The sequence below is a fragment of the Bufo gargarizans genome, chromosome 2 (genome assembly GCF_014858855.1).
Source record: "Bufo gargarizans isolate SCDJY-AF-19 chromosome 2, ASM1485885v1, whole genome shotgun sequence".
NCBI lineage: Eukaryota > Metazoa > Chordata > Amphibia > Anura > Bufonidae > Bufo > Bufo gargarizans.
The window spans coordinates 61,035,635-61,056,091 of NC_058081.1; the positions used below are offsets into that span (position 1 = coordinate 61,035,635).

The 20,457-nt window shown below is 40.4% G+C and overlaps 1 protein-coding gene and 1 long non-coding RNA gene across 2 annotated transcripts in view; one reads left to right on the forward strand and one right to left on the reverse strand.

The window, feature by feature from the left end:
- LOC122929419 overlaps positions 1-20,457 on the forward strand; it is a 32,398-nt gene extending 11,941 nt beyond the window's left edge. Inside the window, exons 2-3 of the long non-coding RNA XR_006387972.1 lie at positions 14,350-14,483; positions 20,272-20,457. This is a non-coding gene — a long non-coding RNA (uncharacterized LOC122929419). The remainder of the gene's footprint in view (positions 1-14,349; positions 14,484-20,271) is intronic.
- On the reverse strand, positions 12,899-14,415 carry LOC122929418 (nodal homolog 2-A-like). The gene is made up of 3 exons (XM_044282975.1): positions 14,130-14,415; positions 13,177-13,886; positions 12,899-13,051 (listed from the first exon to the last, which is right to left on the reverse strand). The coding sequence occupies exons 1-3, from the start codon at positions 14,413-14,415 to the stop codon at positions 12,899-12,901; spliced, it is 1,149 nt and encodes a 382-aa protein (XP_044138910.1).

Sequence of the window (20,457 nt, forward strand, 5' to 3'; positions counted from 1 at the left end):
ATTTTAACCCATTTTTTCCACTAACAAAGCAAGGGTTAACAGCCAAACAAGACTGTATCTTTATTGCCCTGACTCTGCCATTTACAGAAACACCCAATATGTGGCCGTAAACTACTGTACGGCCACACAGCGGGGCGTAGAGTGAAAGGTGCGCCGTATGGTTTTTGGAAGCCAGATTTTGCTGGACAGTTTTTTTGACACCATGTCCCATTTGAAGCCCCCTGATGCACCCCTAGAGTAGAAACTCCATAAAAGTGACCCCATCTAAGAAACTACACCCCTCAAGGTATTCAAAACTGATTTTACAAACTTCGTTAACCCTTTAGGTGTTGCACAAGAGTTATTGGCAAATGGGGATGAAATTTGAGAATTTCATTTTTTTGCCTAATTTTCCATTTTAACCCATTTTTTCCACTAACAAAGCAAGGGTTAACAGCCAAACAAGACTGTATATTTATTGCCCTGACTCTTCCGTTTACAGAAACACCCCATATGTGGCCGTAAACTACTGTACGGCCACACAGCGGGGCGTAGAGTGAAAGGTGCGCCGTATGGTTTTTGGAAGCCAGATTTTGCTGGACAGTTTTTTTGACACCATGTCCCATTTGGAGCCCCCCTGATGCACCCCTAGAGTAGAAACTCCATAAAAGTGACCCCATCTAAGAAACTACACCTCTCAAGGTATTCAAAACTGATTTTACAAACTTTGTTAACCCTTTAGGTGTTGCACAAGATTTAATGGAAAATAGAGATACAATTTCAAAATTTCACTTTTTTGGCAGATTTTCCATTTTAATATTTTTTTTCCAGTTACAAAGCAAGGGTTAACAGCCAAACAAAACTCATTATTTATGGCCCTGATTCTGTAGTTTACAGAAACACCCCATATGTGGTCGTAAACCACTGTACGGGCACACGGCAGGGCGCAGAAGGAAAGGAATGCCATACGGTTTTTGGAAGGCAGATTTTGCTGGACTGGTTTTTTGACACCATGTCCCATTTGAAGCCCCCCTGATGCACCCCTAGAGTAGAAACTCCAAAAAAGTGACCCCATTTTAGAAACTACGGAATAGGGTGGCAGTATTGTTGGTACTAGTTCAGGGTAGATATGATTTTTGGTTGCTCTATATTACACTTTTTGTGCGGCAAGGTAACAAGAAATAGCTTTTTTGGCACGTTTTTTTTTTTGTTATTTACAACATTCATCTGACAGGTTAGATCATGTGGTAATTTTATAGAGCAGGTTGTCACGGACGCGGCGATACCTAATATGTATACAATTTTTTTTATTTATGTAAGTTTTATACAATAACTTCATTTTTAAAACCAAAAAATTGTTTAGTGTCTCCATAGTCTGAGAGCCATAGTTTTTTCAGTTTTTGGGCGATTATCTTGAGTAGGGTCTAATTTTTTGCGGGATGAGATGACAGTTTGATTGGCACTATTTTGGGGTGCATATGACTTTTTGATCGCTTGCTATTACACTTTTTGTGACGTAAGATGGCAAAAAATAGCTTTTTTTACACCGTTTTTTTTTTTTTTACGGTGGTCACCTGAGGGGTTAGGTCATGTGATATTTATATAGAGCCGGCCGATACGGACGCGGCAATACCTAATATGTATACTTTATTTTTATTTATGTAGGTTTTACACAATGATTTTATTTTTGAAACAAAAAAAATGATGTTTTAGTGTTTCCATAGTCTAAGAGCCATAGTTTTTTCAGTTTTTGGGCGATTATCTTGAGTAGGGTCTCATTTTTTGCGGGATGAGATGACGGTTTGATTGGTACTATTTTGGCGTACATGCAACTTTTTTGATCACTTTTATTACCTTTTTTGGGAAGTAAGGTGGGCAAAATTTCAATTTTCTCATAGTTTTTATTTTTTTATTTTTATGGCGTTCACTGTGCGGGGAAAGTAACATGGCCGTTTTATAGATCAGGTCGTTACGGACGCGGCGATACCTAATATGTGTAGTTTATTTTATTTTTTTAATTTTTATTCAGTGATAAATGTTTTTTTTTTGTTATCTTAACTTTTTTCACTTATTCTTTTTATTTTTTGACCCAGACCCACTTGGTTCTTGAAGATCCAGTGGGTCTGATGTCTGTAAAATACAGTACAGAAACTATATAGGTTTCTGTACTGTATTTTACTTACACTGAACAGATCTATGCTTTCAGCACAGATCTGTTCAGCACCATGGACAGCAGGACGCCTGAGCAGGCGTCCTGTTGCCATGGGAACCTTCCCCGTCTGCTCAGTTATGGTTAGAACTTCGCAGACGAGGAAGGGTGAGGACGGGGCTTCGGGGGGCTCTCTGGGGGCTCTCTCCCTCTCCATCGGGGGGCTGCAAAGGCACAGCAGCCCCCCGATCGGAGAGGGAGCTCCCTCTTACTGTTAACCTTTTCCATACAGCGGTCCCTGGTATACCCACTGTACACCAACGATTACGCAATAGGAGGCGGGCGGGGGATCGCGATCCCGCCTGCCGCACCGCCCGCCTCCCGCAACGCCCCCACCGCCTGCGACACCCCCCCTGCACCACCCGCCGCCATCAAATCATGCAGGGGTGCAGGGGGGGGGTGTACTATATTGATTTTAGGCACTCTAAAGTTTCTGATCCCCGCGGTCAGGGACCGCGGGGATCAGAAACTGCAAAAAGCGCAGCAAACCGCAGGTCTGAATTGACCTGCGGTTTTCTGCGATCGTCGATGCGGAGGGGGGGGTCAAATGACCCCCCCCTGCATTGTTACAGGATGCCGGCTGAATGATTTCAGCCGGCATCCCGTTCCGATTAACCCCCGCGGCGCCGGCATCGCTATTTAAAGCCATGACGTACCGGTACGTCATGTGTCCTTAAGGACTCGGGAAACATGCCGTACCGGTACGTCATGTGTCCTTAAGGGGTTAAGGTAGACGATTGCATGTCCTCGTACCTAATACTATGTGACACCTGAAAACCCTATAATAGTGAGGGGACACAAACACTGGCTCCCTGCACTTAATACGGACGGAGTCAGGGTCACCTAGAATCAAGCCAGCAAGGAAACACAAATAAAGGAAACGTTGAGGAATAAGCAGAAGCAGGCTCCAGCAGTGAACAACTCATCTGGGAAGAAGTATAAACCGCAAAGTGAGGCAGTATGGGAGGGAATATAAAGGGAGACAATTAGTGTAAATAGGTGACAGCTGGGAGAACGAAAGGAGAAGACAAAGTGAAACCAAAACAAAGAACGTCATACAGGTAGAGAAGAACATCTAACAGACCTTCTCACAGAAGTGGCAGTGACAGTACCCAGGGCATCCACCTTCACATTTTTAACCCCAGGGCGGAACGTAACAACAAAATTAAACCTAGAAAAGAACAAAGACCATCTGGCCTGTCTCGGGTTCAGATGCTTGGCCGATTCCAAGTAGGCCAGATTCTTATGGTCCGTAAACATGGTAATAGGGTGTCTGGCTCCCTCTAACCAATGGTGCAATTCCTCAAAAGCTAATTTGATGGCCAACAACTCCCTATCTCCCACATCGTAATTTCTCTCTGCAGAGGAGAGTTTCCTTGAGAAAAAGGCACACGGTCGCCATTTGGCAGCAGAGGGACCCTGAGATAACACTGCACCCACACCCACCTTAGAAGCGTCCACCTCAACAATAAAAGGTAGAGAGACATCAGGTTGTACCAAAATGGGAGCGGAAGCAAAACTCTCTTTGATACTAGAAAAGGCCTTAAGCGCATCTGCAGACAACGAAGAAAAATCTACCCCCTTTTTAGTCATATCAGTGAGTGGCTTAACAACAGAGGAATAATTCAAAATGAACTTTCTGTAATAATTGTCAAAACCCAAAAACCGCATCAGCGCCTTCTGATTCTCAGGAAGCTCCCAATCAAGCACAGCACAGACCTTTTCAGGGTCCATGCGAAAACCAGAAGCGGAGAGAAGAAAACCAAGAAATTTAATCTCCGGAACCACAAACACACATTTTTCCAATTTAGCTTACAATTTATTATCCCGCAGAATCAGCAAGACCTAACGTAGGTGGTTTGAAGTCTTGAAATTAGGAGAAAAAATCAAAATGTCATCCAGATACACCAGTACAAATTTCCCCATTAAATGATGAAAAATGCTGTTCACAAAATGTTGGTAGATGGCCGGAGCATTCATCAAACCAAAAGGCATAACCAAATTCTCGAAATGACCCTCAGGGGTATTGAAGGCCGTCTTCCATTCGTCCCCTTCCCTGACCCTGACTAGGTTGTATGCCCCTCTTAAATCCAACTTAGAAAAAACCTTAGCCCCAACAATCTGGTTAAACAGGTCCGGGATCAGAGGAAGCGGATAAGGGTCACGAATCGTGATACGGTTCAGCTCCCTGAAATCCAGACAAGGTCTTAAAGAACCATCTTTTTTCTTAACAAAAAAAACCAAAAAACAGCGGCAACAGGTGACTTCGAGGGTCGGATGTGTCCCTTTCTCAGGCTCTCAGAGATATAAGTACGCATAGCGACTCTTTCAGGTTGGAAGAGATTGTATAAACGTGATTTTGGTAGTTTGGCGCCTGGGATGAGATTAATAGGGCAGTCATACTCCCGATGCGGGGGCAACTCCTGGACACCACTCTCGGAAAACACATCCAAAAATTCAGAGAGAAAAGATGGCACAGTCTTGGTAGAAACCTCTAAAAGAGACGCTGTGAGGCAATTCTCTCTGCAAAACTCCCTTCAGCCATTTATTTGCCTTGCTTGCCAATCAATGGTGGGGTTGTTTAGTGAGCCAGGGTAGCTCCAACACTAGAGGAGTAGGTAATCCGCTTAAGATGAAACATGACATATCCTCAACATGAGCGTCACCCACAGTCAAACGGATATTATGAACTATGCCCTTTAACAATCTTTGAGAAAGTGGAGCGGAATCGATAGCAAAAACAGGTATATCCTTTTCCAAAGTGCATACCTGGAAACCATTATTGCAAATTGATTATCAATGAGATTAACAGCTGCTGCACTATCTACAAAAATTTCACAAACAATGTTCTTGCTGTCTAGCGCCACCCTGGCAGGTAGGAGAAAACGGGAACTACAAGTAAATGGCAAACCTTAAATTTCCGCGTCAACCTTGCCAATAGTAGCAAATGGAAAGTTTTTAGAGGGTTTTTTTCTTTTTGTTTTTCTTTTATTACCTTCAGAAAACTCCATGAATCTCCTAGAGGGGCAAACATTTGCCAAATGATTTATACCCCCACAACAGAAACAAACCCTCCTCTGAGAGCTGAATCCTCTACTATCAGAGGCAAGCAAACCCAGCTGCATGGCCTCCTCCTCAGAGGGGATTGAGAGAGACTGAGACCCCTGCGCACTGAATAAGACAGTCCCACTGTCCTTGGACTGAATATGACAGGAAGGAGTAGTCTCCTCTCTCTCTCTAAGATGCCTGTCAATACGAACAGCTAGAGACATGGCAGACTCTAACGACGCTGGTCTCTCATGAAAAGAAAATGCATCTTTCAATCTTTCTGAAAAACCATGGCAAAATTGACTTCGGAGTGCAGCATCATTCCAACCAGTATCAGCTGCCCATCTCTGAAATTCTGAACAATATATCTCTGCGGACTGTTTACCCTGGCATAAAAGACGCAGTTTAGATTCAGCCAGAGCAATACGATCCGGGTAATGATATATCTGCTCCAGGGCTACAAATAATTCATCCACCGATCAGAGGGGCCGTTCCCCGACCGGCAGTGAAAAGGCCCAAGACTGAGCGTTATCCCTGAGCAGCGAGATGATGATCCCCACCCTCTGCTCCTCATCACCAGAGGAATGGGGAAGTAGGCGAAAATGGAGTTTGCAAGCCTCTCTAAAGCGAACAAAATTCTCACTACCCCCGGAGAACGTATCCGGAAGCGAGATTTTAGGCTCGGAACAAACTCCATGAACGCCAGCAGAACCGGTCACTTGAAACTGAGACACAGTTTTACGGAGATCTGCTACCTCCAGCGAAAGACCCTGCATGCGGTCAATCAACGCTGAAACCGGACCCATGCTTAAGACGGTTATGGCGGTTTATAATGTCACGGATGGTGTTGCAGAAAGCTGGAACTTATAAATAAACATCCGACTGGCTTGATCCCAAACTAAGGAGCATATGGGTGAGCCCTATAAAACCCCTAGAGCTCTCCCTGACTGCTATGCCCATGCAAAGGTCTTTATGGTAGACGATTGCATGTCCTAGTACCTAATACTATGTGACACCTGAAAACCCTATAATAGTGAGGGGACATGAACACCTGCTCCCTGCACTTAATACAGACGGAGTCAGGGTCACCTAGAATCAAGCCAGCAAGGAAACACAAATAAAGGAAACAGACTTATCTGAGGAATCAGCAGAAGCAGGCTCCAGCAGTGTCCAACTCATCCAGGAAGAAGTATAAACCGCAAAAAAGTGAGGCAGTATGGGAGGGAATATAAAGGGAGACAATTAGTGTAAATAGGTGACAGCTGGGAGAAGGAAAGGAGATGACAAAGTGAAACCAAAACAAAGAACGTCATGCAGGTAGAGAAGAACATCTAACAGACCTTCTCACAGAAGTGGCGGTGACATCAGCAGACAGTATCACACAGGATAGGATTATATACATAGCTTAGCAGACAATATCACAAAGAATAGAATTAGATGTATAGCTAAGCAGACAGTATCACACAACATAAGATTAGATACGTAGCTCAGCAGATAGTATCATATAGGATACTCAACAGACAGTAAAACACATGATAGAATTAGATACATAGCTCATCAGACATTATCACACAGGATAGCATATTAGATATATAGCACAGCAGACAGTATCACATAGGATAGGATTAGATATATAGCTTAGCAGCCAGTATCACATAGGATAGGATTAGGTACACAGCTCCGCAGACAGTATCACATAAGATAAGATTAGATACATTGCTCAACAGACAGTAAAACACATGATAGGATTAGATACATAGTTCATCAGACAGTATGACATAGAATAGAATTAGATACACAGCTTAGCAGACAGTATCACACAGTATATAATTAGATACATAGCTCAGCAGACAGTATCACACAACATAAGATTAGATACGTAGCTCAGAAGATAGTATCACATAGGATAGGATCAGATACATAGCTCAGCAGACAGTGGGGCGGGGTGCTGTAGGGGTCACTTTTGTAGTGAATACTGTCGATAGACTTAGATACACAGCAGACAGTATCACTCATGACAGGATTAGATGCACAGCTCAGCATGTAGTATCATACAGGATAGGATTAGATACACAGCTCAGCAGACAGTATCACACAGGATAGGATTAGATACATAGCTTAGCAGACAGTATCACACAGGATAGGATTAGATACATACCTTAGCAGACAGTATCACACAGGACAGGATTAGATACATAGCTTAGCAGACAGTATCACACAGGATAGGATTAGATACATACCTTAGCAGACAGTATCACACAGGACAGGATTAGATACATAGCTCAGCAGACAGTATCACACAGGATAGGAGTAGATACATAGCTTAGCAGAAAGTATTATACATACCTTAGCAGACAGTATCACACAGGACAGGATTAGATACATAGCTCAGTAGACAGTATCACACAGGATAGGATTAGATACATACCTTAGCAGACAGTATCACACAGGACAGGATTAGATACATAGCTTAGCAGACAGTATCACACAGGATAGGATTAGATACATACCTTAGCAGACAGTATCACACAGGACAGGATTAGATACACAGCTCAGCAGACAGTATCACACAGGATAGGAGTAGATACATAGCTTAGCAGAAAGTATTATACATACCTTAGCAGACAGTATCACACAGGATAGGATTAGATACATAGCTCAGCAGACAGTATCATACAGGATAGGATTAGATACACAGCTCAGCAGACAGTATCACACAGGATAGGAGTAGATACACAGCTCAGCAGACAGTATCACACAGGATAGGATTAGATACATAGCTAAGCAGACAGTGGAGCGGGGTGCTGTAGAGGTCACTATTATAGTGCATATTGCCAATATCTTTTAATGACACACAGATATATGAAATGAAATAGATGAAATACGGTAAGTCCGTGCGAAGCCGGGTCCTTCTGTTAGTCTCTTATATATATAAAAATGAGTTTCTTTCTGGACGTCTGTCTGTTATTTGTGCTTGACCAAACGACTGGACCGATCTTCACCAAACTTCCATACACACGGTCACATGTCCTTTATCAGCCAATAGAAGCTCGCAGGTCCTACTCCAGGTTGCCATAACAACTAATCACAGGTTTTAGCAGTTCGCAGGTCATTAAATATTCAGTCATATGAGGTGTTTCAGTCAATATAAGTTCATATTTTATTTATCCAGGTTTTCATAACAACATAGTCATAATACACTGTGCACACGGTCACATGCCCCTTATCAGCCAATAGGTCACTGTAAAAGGGGTGGTCACATTTAAAGGGGTGGTAACTGTTAAAAAGGCAAGCACTGTAGAGGTCACTGTTAAAAAGGCGGCCACTGTGGTGGTCACTGTTAAAGGGGCGGCCACTGTGGTGGTCACTGTTAAAGGGGCGGCCACTGTGGAGGTCACTGATAAAGGGATAGGCACTGTGGAGGTCACTGTTAAAAGGGTGGTCTCTCTTAAAGGGGCGGGCACTGTGGAGGTCTTTATTAAAGGGGCAGGCACTGTGAAAGTCACTTTTAAAGGGGCGGGTACTGTGGAGGTCACTGTTAAAGGGGTTGCCACTATGAAGGTCACTTTTAAAGGGGTGTAAAATGTTAAAGAGGCGGGCACTGTGAAGGTCACTGTTAAAGGGACGGGCATTGTTGTAGTCACCGTTAAAGGGGCAGATACTGTGGAGGTCACTGTTAAAGGGGCGGTCACTATGAAGGTCACTGTGGCACTGTGCAGGTCAATGTTAAAGATGCAGTCACTGTTAAAGGGGCCACCACTGTGGAGGTCACTATTATAGAGGCATGCACTGTTATAGGGGCGGGCATTGTGGAGGTCATTGTTAAAGGGACAGGTACTGTAGAGGTCACTGTTATGGGGGATACTGTTGATATCTTTTTACGACATGGAAACATTAAATGAAATGGATTAAATATATCCGTGCGAAGCCGGGTTCTTCTGCTAGAATGTATATAAAAATGAGTTTCTGTTTGTCTGGACGTCTATCTGGACGTCTGTCTATTCTTTATGCGCAACAAAACGACTGAACTGATCTTCACCAAATTTGGAACACATGTAAGGTTTTAGACCTGGTCTCAGCTCTCTAGGACGTACCGTTCCTGAGATATTCCCAAAAATGACCTGCATTAGCCAATACAAGCCTGCAAGTATTTCTCTTCATATGCCAACTGCCATACACACGGTCACATGTCCCTTATCAGCCAATAGAAGCTCGCAGGTTCTACTCCAGGTTTCTATCACAACTGATCACAGGTTTTAGCAGTTCGCAGGTCTTTAAATATTCAATCATATGACGTGTATCAGCCAATATAAGTTCACATTTAACTCCTTAAGGACACAACCTTATTACACCTTAAGGTGTAATAACCAGTGTCACTTTAAGTGGTGATAACTTTAAAACGCTTTGACTTATCCAGGCCATTCTGAGATTTTTTTTATTTCGTCACATATTGTACTTCATGAAACGAAATTTACCAAAAATTTGTAAAACATTGCTAATTTCCAAGTTTCAATTTCTCTACTTCTATAATACATAGTAATACCTACAAAAATAGTTATTACTTTACATTCCCCATATGTCACTTTGTGAGGCTTATATAATATAAAACCACCCAAAAATGACCCCACTCTAGAAACTACACCCCTCAAGGTATTCAAAACAGATTTTACAAACTTTTTTAACCCTTCAGGTGTTGCACAAGAGTTATTGGCAAATGGGGATGAAATTTGAAAATTTCATTTTTCTGCCACATTTTTCATTTGAACCCATTTTTTCCACTAACAAAGCAAGGGTTAACAGCCAAACAAGACTGTACCTTTATTTCCCTGACTCTACCGTTTACAGAAACACCCAATATGTGGCCGTTCACTACTGTATGGCCACACGGTGGGGCAGAGAGGGAAAAGAGCGCCGTTTGGCTTTTGGAGGGCTGATTTTTATGGACCGGTTTATTTACACCGTGTCCTGTTTCAAACTCCCTGATGCACCCCTGGAGTAGAAACTCCCTAAAAGTAACCCCATCTAAGAAACTACACCCCTCAAGGTATTCAAAACTGATTTTACAAACTTTGCTAACCCTTCAGGTGTTGCACAAGAGTTTTTGGCAACTTTATCTCACCGTGATTTCGTAGTAAAGAGATCACAGAGAGGCACGGAGCATTATCAATCATGTTACTGCTCCGTGCTTCTGCTGTCCGCATCGGGTCTTGGCTGTCATTCACGCAGCGGATGTCACGCACGGCATCCACTCGTGTGAAACAGCCCTAAAAGTAACCACATTTTGGAAACTATGGGATAAGGTGGCGGTTTTGTTGGGACTATTTTTAGGGTACATATGATTTTTGGTTGCTCTATATTACATTTTTGTTAGGTAAGGTTACCAAAAATTGACCCGAATAACCCGGAAACGCAGCAAACCGCAGGTCTGAATTGATCTGCGGTTTGCTCCGATTGCCTACACGGGGGGGTCACAGGACCCCCTGGCGCATTTGCCCCAGGTGCGCGGCAGTGATCGAAAATACACAGGGCATACTGGTACGCCCTGTGTCCTTAAGTACCAGGACATAAGGGCGTACCTCAACGCCCTGTGTCTGGAAGAGGTTAAGCCCGTGAGACAAAATGTTGCGCGACATGTAATCATGTAGGCCTAGCCTGAAAGGGGCAGGGCGCTATGGAGGTCACAGTTAAGGGGGCAGGGGCCACTATTAAAGGGACAGACTCTGTGGAGGTCACTGTTAAGGGGGTGGGCACTGTGGAGGTCACTGTTAAAGGGGCGTTCACTGTGGATGTTACTGTTAAGGGGGCAAGCCGCTGTGGAAGTCACTGTTAAAGGGCCGGGCAATGTGGCGGTCACTGTTAAGGGGGCAGGGGCCACTATCAAAGGGGCAGCTGCTGTGGAGGTTACTGTTAAATAAGCAGGGTACTGTGAGGTCACTCTTAAGGGAGCGGGGTAGTGCAGAGGTCACTGTTAAGGTAATGGGGTACTATAGCAGTCACTGTTAAAGGGACAGGTGCTCTGTAGGTCTCTATTAATGGGGCAGGGAAGAGTGGAGGTCACAGTTAAGGGGGCGGTCCACTATGGAGGTCAATGTCAAGGGTGTGCTGCGATACTCACTGTTAAAGGTGCGGGCTGCTGTGAAGGTCAAAGTTAAGGGGATAGGCTGCTGTGGAGGTCTCATTTTAAGGAGGCAGGGCACTGTGGGAAGGGTCAGTGTTAAGAGGAGAGGTGTTGTAGAGGTCACTGTTATGGGGGATACTGTCGATATCTTTTAACGACACACAAACATTAAATGAAATAGATTAAATATACCCGTGTGAAGCCGAGTCCTTCTGCTAGTCTCTCATATATATAAAAATGAGTTTCTGTCTGTCTGTCTGTTCTTTATGTCTGGACCGATCTTCACCAAATTTGACACACAGTGACATCAGGTGTCCAGGAAGGCTTTAGACCGGGTCTCAGCTCTCCAGCACGTACCGTTCCTGAGATATTCCCCAAAAATTACCTGCATTAGCTTATAGAAGCCTGCAAGTCTTTCACTCATATCCCAACTGCCATACACACGGTCACATGTCCCTTATCAGCCAATAGAAGCTCGCAGGCCCTTAGTCTCCACATACACACAGTTTTACTCCAGGTTTCCATAACAACCCAGCCATTTTTCTTCACTGCTGTAGGTCACCTTTAAAGAAGCAGGGCGCTGTGGATGATACTGTTAAAGGGACGGGCACTGTGGAGGTCACTGTTAAGGGGGCAGGGGACTGTGGATGCCATTATTTAAGGGGCAGCTGCTGTGGAAGTCACTGTTAAGGCAGCAGGGTACTGTGAGGTCACTGTTAAGGCAGCAGGGTACTGTGAGGTCACTGTTAAGGCAGCATGGTACTGTGAGGTCACTGTTAAGGGAGCGGGGTACTGTGGCAGTCACTGTTAAAGGGGCAGGTGCTGTAAAGCTCTCTGTTAGGAGGGCAGGGAACTGTGGAGGTCACAGTTAAGAGGACAGTATCCCATGGAGGTCAGTGTTAAGAGGCGGGGTGCTTTGGAACTCACTGTTAAAGGGGTGGGCTGCTGTGAAGGTCTACATTTTAAGGAGGCAGGGCACTGTGGGGGGGGCAGTGTTAAGGGGTGGGGGGTGGGGTGAAGTTCACTGTTAAGGGGGTGGGGTGCTGTAGAGGTCACTGTTATGGGGGATACTGTCGATATCTTTTAACGACATAGAGAAACCTTAAATGAAATAGAGGAAATATACCCGTACAAAGCTGGGTTCTTCTGCTAGTATATATATATATATATATATATATATATATATATATATAGCCATGTCCCAAAACAAAAATACACAAGACAGAATTGCAAATTATTATTTTTTTATTAAACCTTTCAAAATATAGAATATATATATATTTACACATTTATACAAATATCACCTTAGCAATGTGAATATTTACAAAATATAGAGTTGATTGAAATTTCTTTGGTTTTCTCTCAAGGCAGAATCTTTGATATGGTCCCCAAATATCACGCATATTTGATAGCTTTTGTCTTTTCATATGGGCTACACTCTAAAGCATTTCTATGCATGGAAGGTGTCTTGTATGACCACTACAGGTTAAATTATATTTCAATTATAGCTACTATGGTAAATATGAAATTTCTGTTATGTTCTCTCAATGACATCCACATTCTTCAACAATCATATCTTCATGGCGCTTCAAGACCACCTTTCCTTCTTCATACATCAGCATAGATAATGGGCTCATCTTCACTGGGATACATGAGGAACAACCAACTGTGTCTGGATTGTACAACTTCAACAAACTCTAAAAAATAAAAAATCAATGTATATTATTTTTATTTAAAAAAATGTAATTACTCATGAAAGGATAAATGCAGCTATAAAGTTAATAAATATAAAGTAAATATATCTAAAAATAATAATAATTACCTTAATATAAGCATGGTTGGTTGGCTTGAAGATCTCACTCAGGGGGGTAGGACAGGCTCCTTCACATCTGTATGCATTGAACTTCTTGGGATAGATTATCTGGTCTCCCCATCCAATCTTTTCGAAGTCTACAATCATGTCTATTTTTTTGCACAAAGGTCTTCCATCTTCAATAGGTTTGGTGGGAAAGTTAGACATGATCATGCCATGCATTGCATTTCTACCTTTCCTAAGTATTCTAATACCAGACATTGGGGTTATCACATATTTAGATGACTCGACTGTCTGGATTAGGTTGGGATATCCATAGAGGTTAGTAGAAGGAGTGTCCTTGGTAAAAAACACTAACACAATTCTTTCAGTTGAAACTTTTGTGCATATGTTTCCTTGACCATTCTTGGACATTTCCTTGTTCTTCATGTCTTTTTGATTATTAGAATTTTTTTCTTGATGGAAATAAGATTGCATCATCCCGGTGATATTGACAGTCTTCAAAGTCGATCCGTTTTCACTACTAAGGTCAATTTTTATTGACCCTACAAAGATCTTCCTTTGGCCTTCTTCACTATCATAGATGTCAAGGGTCACATCATAGTTTCTCTCAGTAGAAGAAAGCTGCACCCTCAACTCTGCCAATTGTATTTCATGGTTGCCTGTGAGGGAAGACATATCAAAGGATAACACCCAATGATTTGTCAGCTGAGAACAACCTGGAAGTAATAAAAGAAAATTAAGGTCAACAACTATGCTACATGATCACTAATTTTGGCAAATACAATGCATTCAATGCTATATTTATATATGTTAGAAATAGGTCAACATCTATAGGGTAGCAATTATAAGATATAAAATACTTCGCTCTAGTTGTCTACAATGTCTACAATGTCTTATTGAAAAAAACAGGAACCATTAAACATATGACAATTATCTTAATATAATCAATATAGACTTACTTTTGGCAGAGAGGCTTAGAATAGTGTCAGAATCTTGAAGAACGGAATGTTCCAGGCTGGATAGGTCTGTCATGTTCCTCATGATGAGGGTCTGATAGAGTTGCATCATGAAAGGAGAGTACTTCATGTTCTGGGAGTCTGTCCTTCCATGTAGACTGGATGAATTCTTGAAACCAAGGTTTGAATGTTGAAGAGGAATCCTTGTTTGTTTCCCTGGTAGAGAAGAAGGCATTCCTAGAACCATGGAGAGGATTGTGAAGAGTTGAATGGAGGTCAACCAAGACATCTGTGCACAGGTCTTCTGTGATATCTCTCAGGAGATGTTACTCAGAACTTCTTCAAGAATGAAGTGAGGTATTGAGGGTTCTCTTAACTTATATATCTATGGATCAAAGGGATCTATGTTAACACCTATGACCTTTCATCTATGTAAATTCAACAAAGGTTAAGGCCACAATAGACACTTCTTTTATTATGTAAATGAAACAAGTCATCATGTGATATAAGTACCAGTTCATACAAGAAAAAGCACCTTTAATGTCTGTAAAACAGAAACTCTGCTTGAGAATTTTAAAAACTTTTGTTAGGGGGAACACAGACAGTAAGTTTTATTTTATTCTATCTATCTATCTATCTATCTATCTATCTATCTATCTAACTTATATCTATTTATTTATCTATCTATAGATTTGCAATAATGTCATTAGTGTTTGAAGATAGCTATAGATTCTACAACCTCCAGTTATGTCTGTGTTACTAATCATTCAATATATATATATAGTAATAAATAGGAAACTGTGTTTAAATATACAATTTAAATATAATTTAAATTTGTCATATCCAGATTTTAAAGATCTAGAAAAAATTACAACAATGGTATCCAATCAGTAATTTTAGATATTAATAACAATAAGAAATTGTTCATTATAATAAAAATAAATGGTTGAATATAAAAAAAGAATATGTATAATATATATGTAGTCTGAGTCTTTACTGAAACTTGTATTTTTTAACTTTTTTCTACTTGTATACATATTAACATCTTGTTATTGGAATTACTTTTTATACTAATAATCTTTATTTATATAGCGCCAACATATTCTGCAGCCCTTTTTAATTCCGAAGTTCATTTATAAAAAGTCATAAATAGCTTAGCCACAGACAAGTCAATAATTAGAACAAGAGGATTGAGGGCCCTTCTCACAAGAGCTTACAATCTTTTTATACTTAACCTCTTCCAGATTGGGCCTTCCTACTGACTAAGCCTAATTTTGCAAATCTGACACGTGCCACTTTATTTGGTAATAACTTTGGAGCACTTTTACTTATCCAAGCCATTGGATAAGATTTTAATTTTCAACAGGAGAAAATGCTCCCCACATTTAAGACTCATGTTTCCTGAATATGGCGAGATCCCATACATGGTCGCAAACTGCTGTTTGGGGGATATAGCAGGACTCAGAATGGAAGCAGAGGTGTCTGAAAATGTTTTTTAAGAGCCAAATCGGTTTTAATTTTTTGTTGACTGAGCTATGCGGGGGCTTATTTATTGTGGGACAAGCTATAGTTTTTATTGCCACCATTTTGGGGTACATTTGGCTATTTTTCTCATTTTTCATTCTCAATGTTTTGGAGGTGAGGTGTGCAATTCTATCAGTGGCTGTTATAATTTTTTATGGGGTTCACCATACAGTATATATGAAATAGTAACTTTATTCTGTGGGTTGATAAGATTATGACGAAACCAAATTTAATTTTTTTATGTTTTACTAATTTTGCATCATACAATCATATTTTTATTAAATATTTGTTATATTTTGCATCGCCAAATACTAACATCCATAACATTTTTATTTTTGGCCACATAGGTCTATGAGGGCTTGCCTTTTGCGGGGCAGACTGTAGTTTTTATGGGTACCATTTTGGGCTACATAAGACTTTTTGATCACATGATATTTTTTGGGGGAGGCAAAGTGTTTTGTTATAGTTCACCTGATGGGATAATTCATGTGATATTTTTATACAACAGGTTGTTACAGATGCAGCGATACACAATGTTTTTTTTTTTTTTTTCAGTTTTACACAATATAAGTATTATGAAAATATAAGAAAATTTAGACTAGCACAATCGTATTCATAGTCACAGGTGCATATCCATCAAGCAAACATGGTTGATAAAAAAAACGCCTGGTAGATGGGCCAGACACACGTTTGATGAAAAATGTACGCAAAAACCTTGTATTTTTCCATTTACAGTAGGTATAATACCACTTTAATTTAGAATGATTCCCATTTATCAGCTCTATTGTTTGTATGTAAAATGTTGTGCAGCCAGTTTTTTTAAATCTGCTATAACCATTGCACCGCAATCTGCGCTTTCAGCATCATAAATGAACCCCTAAACACATAATATACCTTATTAGTCCAAAATAAACAGGCAATAACCATTAGGTAGTATGTACCAGCAAAAAAAAAAACTTTATTAAATATATACATAAATCATATGTAGAAAGCCATCACATAAAAAATCTTAAAAACATAAAATAAAATAGAAAAATTTAAATAATCCTGAATGCTGCACAATTATCATAACATAAAACAGAAGGGTATAATACACCAAACGTTATACAGGTCTGAGGAAAATATACGAGGGGATGAGGAGAAGTTCTTGGCTTTGCCCCCTTCCAGTTGGAATTGAAAAATACAGTTGACAGCTTGATATCTTGTTATGTAACTGTGAAAATATCAGATGTTTACGATTGTTATAACTATTTTTAATTTCAGGTAGAAAGGACATTCCAGGGAAAGGACATTCATAGTGAGGACACTTCTCCCCTAGTGTTTGTGACATCTCAGTGTGAATGTCCTTTGCAGACTTTCCCGAATCAAATCCTGACTCATTCATTTTAATGGGTCCGTGTACATGAGCGTAGTTTTCCATGCATCATTTCTGTGTTCATTTCTGAATTCTGGGTTTTTCAAGTTGCTCTGGTTTCATAAAGGTGAATGGGGCTTGTGTTAAAAAAGCATTGAGACCAGATACAATAAAGATGCAAAGCATTTTTAATTGATGGTTGCTAGGAGATACAAGTAGTTATTCTTCTTTTTTTTTTACGCACATAAAAGACGCATCAAAAACTGATTGCGCTCCCGTGGAAAAGACTGAAACACTGAACGCAATTACAGACAAAACTGACTGAACTTGTGTCCAAAACTATCAGTTTCTTCCTTAACAGATCCTGACACAATCCATATAGTTTGTATGAAAGAAGCCTAATGGAGTTATTCAGGTGCCTCCTTCAGTGTTCACCCTTGGACGGTTGAAAGCCGACCGCCAAATGCTCATTTCACCTTACATCTGCTATCAGAAAAAAGTTGGGAGGCTTCCATATTAATTAGATGGTTGTTCAGTCTCATGAAATTGGTGGGTTCAGCTGAGATTATATCTAACCTTAAATCTTGATGAGTGCCTTTTAATCTACGTCCCGCAGGGCCGTCAACACACTTCGATGTCCTAGGATGTCACTGAGTCATGTGATGCTGAAGTACTGGGACCAATCAGCTGTCCCGCAATTATCAGCAAATCTCTAGTGGGAAATCAGGTGACTGTGGACATACACATATGGTGGCATTGGTGGTTGACGTAAAGTTGGATTTAAGGCTGAAATATTGTTTAGGTACAGGTTTACAGTTCCTTAAAGAGGATCAATCACCTACAAAAAAGCATTTCTCAAGATTAGAGGACTGGATTTTAACAGGACAGGTATGGTTATGTTTCAAGGCACCCACCCTACATGGCAGCATGTTTACTTTGAAACTGATTTTGCAGGTGAAAGACTCAGTTTAAGTAGGTAGAATAGAAGGTGTCTCATAATAAGATAGAAAAAAGGGGGTGCCCAAAAGTTTTGGTCCTGTAGAGGATGATAAGGGAGGGAAAATGTCCTAGACTCTGATCGTCTTCAATACAATATGTGCTTTGTCCAATAGCCCTTATTGATTTGACTATCCTATTTTCACACTTGGGACCTTTTATCCAAGTTCAGCCACTCACTTCAAAGTGAGGGGACAAATGATCTGTTTTATGGTAATATGAGCTTGTATGTGGCATTGACCTGTAGGATAGATTTATTAATTTGAATATCTTATTTTCACACTTGGGACCTTTTATCCAAGTTCAGCCCCTTACTTCAAAGTGAGGGGACAAATGATCTGTTTTATGGTAAAATGAGCTTGTATGTGGCATTGACCTGTATGATAGGTTTTTGAAGAAACAGAAACTTCCTCATGAAGAGCTCTTTAATCCTTCAAGTTGGTCACACATAGTCAGGCCTCATGCAGATGACCATAATGTGGCTTCATGACCCAGACCCCACACCATTACTAGGGGGTTCATAGTGCAAAGAGATATTTATAGCTTCCATTCCATTATTTTTCATGGTAGCTGTTTAAATTCCTATGTACTGAGCTCCCCTTAGTGGTGACTACAGACAGACAATTTTTTATACTATATGAGGGGAAGAAGGAGACAGAACTGAGAAGAAATTTATTAATGTAGTTAGGCAAATTGTGTAGTATAAATACATGGAGAAATATGGTGTTCAGGATCCACTTTCTCCTACACAGAACTCAGGTAGTTAGTGAGGTGGTGAACATTGTTTTTTCTCCACTTAATTAAAAATACATTTGTCATAAATCTCACTAGAATCAGAGGTCAGGGGCCCTAAACTTTGCTATATGGCTTTGTGAGATCTGTGTAGACCCCTGAAACCACAACACATAGGTCTGTCTCATTCTCCATGATGAGAGTCATTTACAAGTGCATCATACATAGAGGGTGTTTCATATAAGTTGAGTACATATATCCATCAGGAATTAATGGAATGTTTCCAAGTGGAAAGCTTACTTATGACAATTAAGAATATTGGTGAGTATGAGACAAAGACATAGCTATCTTCTTGGGGTTCCCTTCCTATGCCTCACGAGATATGGCTTAGAACATTTGTATTACTGAAGTGAGTCTTGAATTATTTCCCCACAAATCATATGGTTGGATCAAAAGTTTTTATGTTCACACTTTTGACCTTTTATCTATACAACTTCAAAGACCTTTTATCTATACAACTTCAAATACTTTTTTTTTGCATCATACAATCATATTTGTATTAAATATTAGTTTTATTTTGCATCGCCAAATACTAACATCCATAACATTTTTATTTTTTGGCCACATAGGTCTATGAGGGCTTGCCTTTTGCGGGGCAGACTGTAGTTTTTATGGGTACCATTTTGGGCTACATAAGACTTTTTGATCACATGATATTTTTTTGGGGAGGCGAAGTGTTTTGTTATAGTTCACCTGATGGGATAATTCATGTGATATTTTTATACAACAGGTTGTTACGGATGCAGCGATACACAATGGTTTTTTTTTTCCCAGTTTTACACAATATAAGTATTATGAAAATATAAGAAAATTTAGACTAGCACAATCGTATTCATAGTCACAGGTGCATATCCATCAAGCAAACATGGTTGATAAAAAAAAGCCTGGTAGATGGGCCCGACACCAGTTTGATAAAAAATGTACGCAAAAACCTTGTATTTTTACATTTACAGTAGGTATAATACCACTTTAATTTAGAATGATCCCCATTTATCAGCTCTATTGTTTGTATGTAAAATGTTGTGCAGCCAGTTTTTTTAAATCTGCTATAACCATTGCACCGCAATCTGCGCTTTCAGCATCATAAATGAACCCCTAAACACATAATATACCGTATTAGTCCAAAATAAACAGGCAATAACCATTAGGTAGTATGTACCAGCAAAAAAAACTTTATTAAATATATACATAAATCATATGTAGAAAGCCATCACATAAAAAATCTTAACAAAAAATTAAAGAAATAGAAAAATTGAAATGGCCCTGAATGCTGCACAATTATCATAACATAAAACAGAAGGGTATAATACACCAAACGTTATACAGGTCTGAGGAAAATATACGAGGGGATGAGGAGAAGTTCTTGGCTTTGCCCCCTTCCAGTTGGAATTGAAAAATACATTTGACAGCTTGATCTCTTGTTATGTAACTGTGCAAATATCAGATGTTTACGATTGTTATAACTATTTTTAATTTCAGGTAGAACCTGAGATGGCAGAGGCACAAAGAAATTTCACGTCTGTTGAGTTACGGGCCGTCATGAAGTTTTTGTTTCTCCAGGGAAAGGACATTCATAGTGAGGACACTTCTCCCCTAGTGTTTGTGACATCTCAGTGTGAATCTCCTTTGCAGTCATTCCCGAATAAAATCCTGATTCATTTTAAT

Excerpts from the sequence above, each read along its gene's own strand:
- LOC122929418 (XM_044282975.1), bottom strand. The coding sequence starts at position 14,415 with ATGTCTTGGTTGACCTCCATTCAACTCTTCACAATCCTCTCCATGGTT. Across the intron at positions 13,887-14,129 it reads TCTAAGCCTCTCTGCCAAAA|GTTGTTCTCAGCTGACAAAT; the intron begins GTAAGTCTATAT and ends TATTACTTCCAG. Across the intron at positions 13,052-13,176 it reads CCAACCATGCTTATATTAAG|AGTTTGTTGAAGTTGTACAA; the intron begins GTAATTATTATT and ends TTTATTTTTTAG.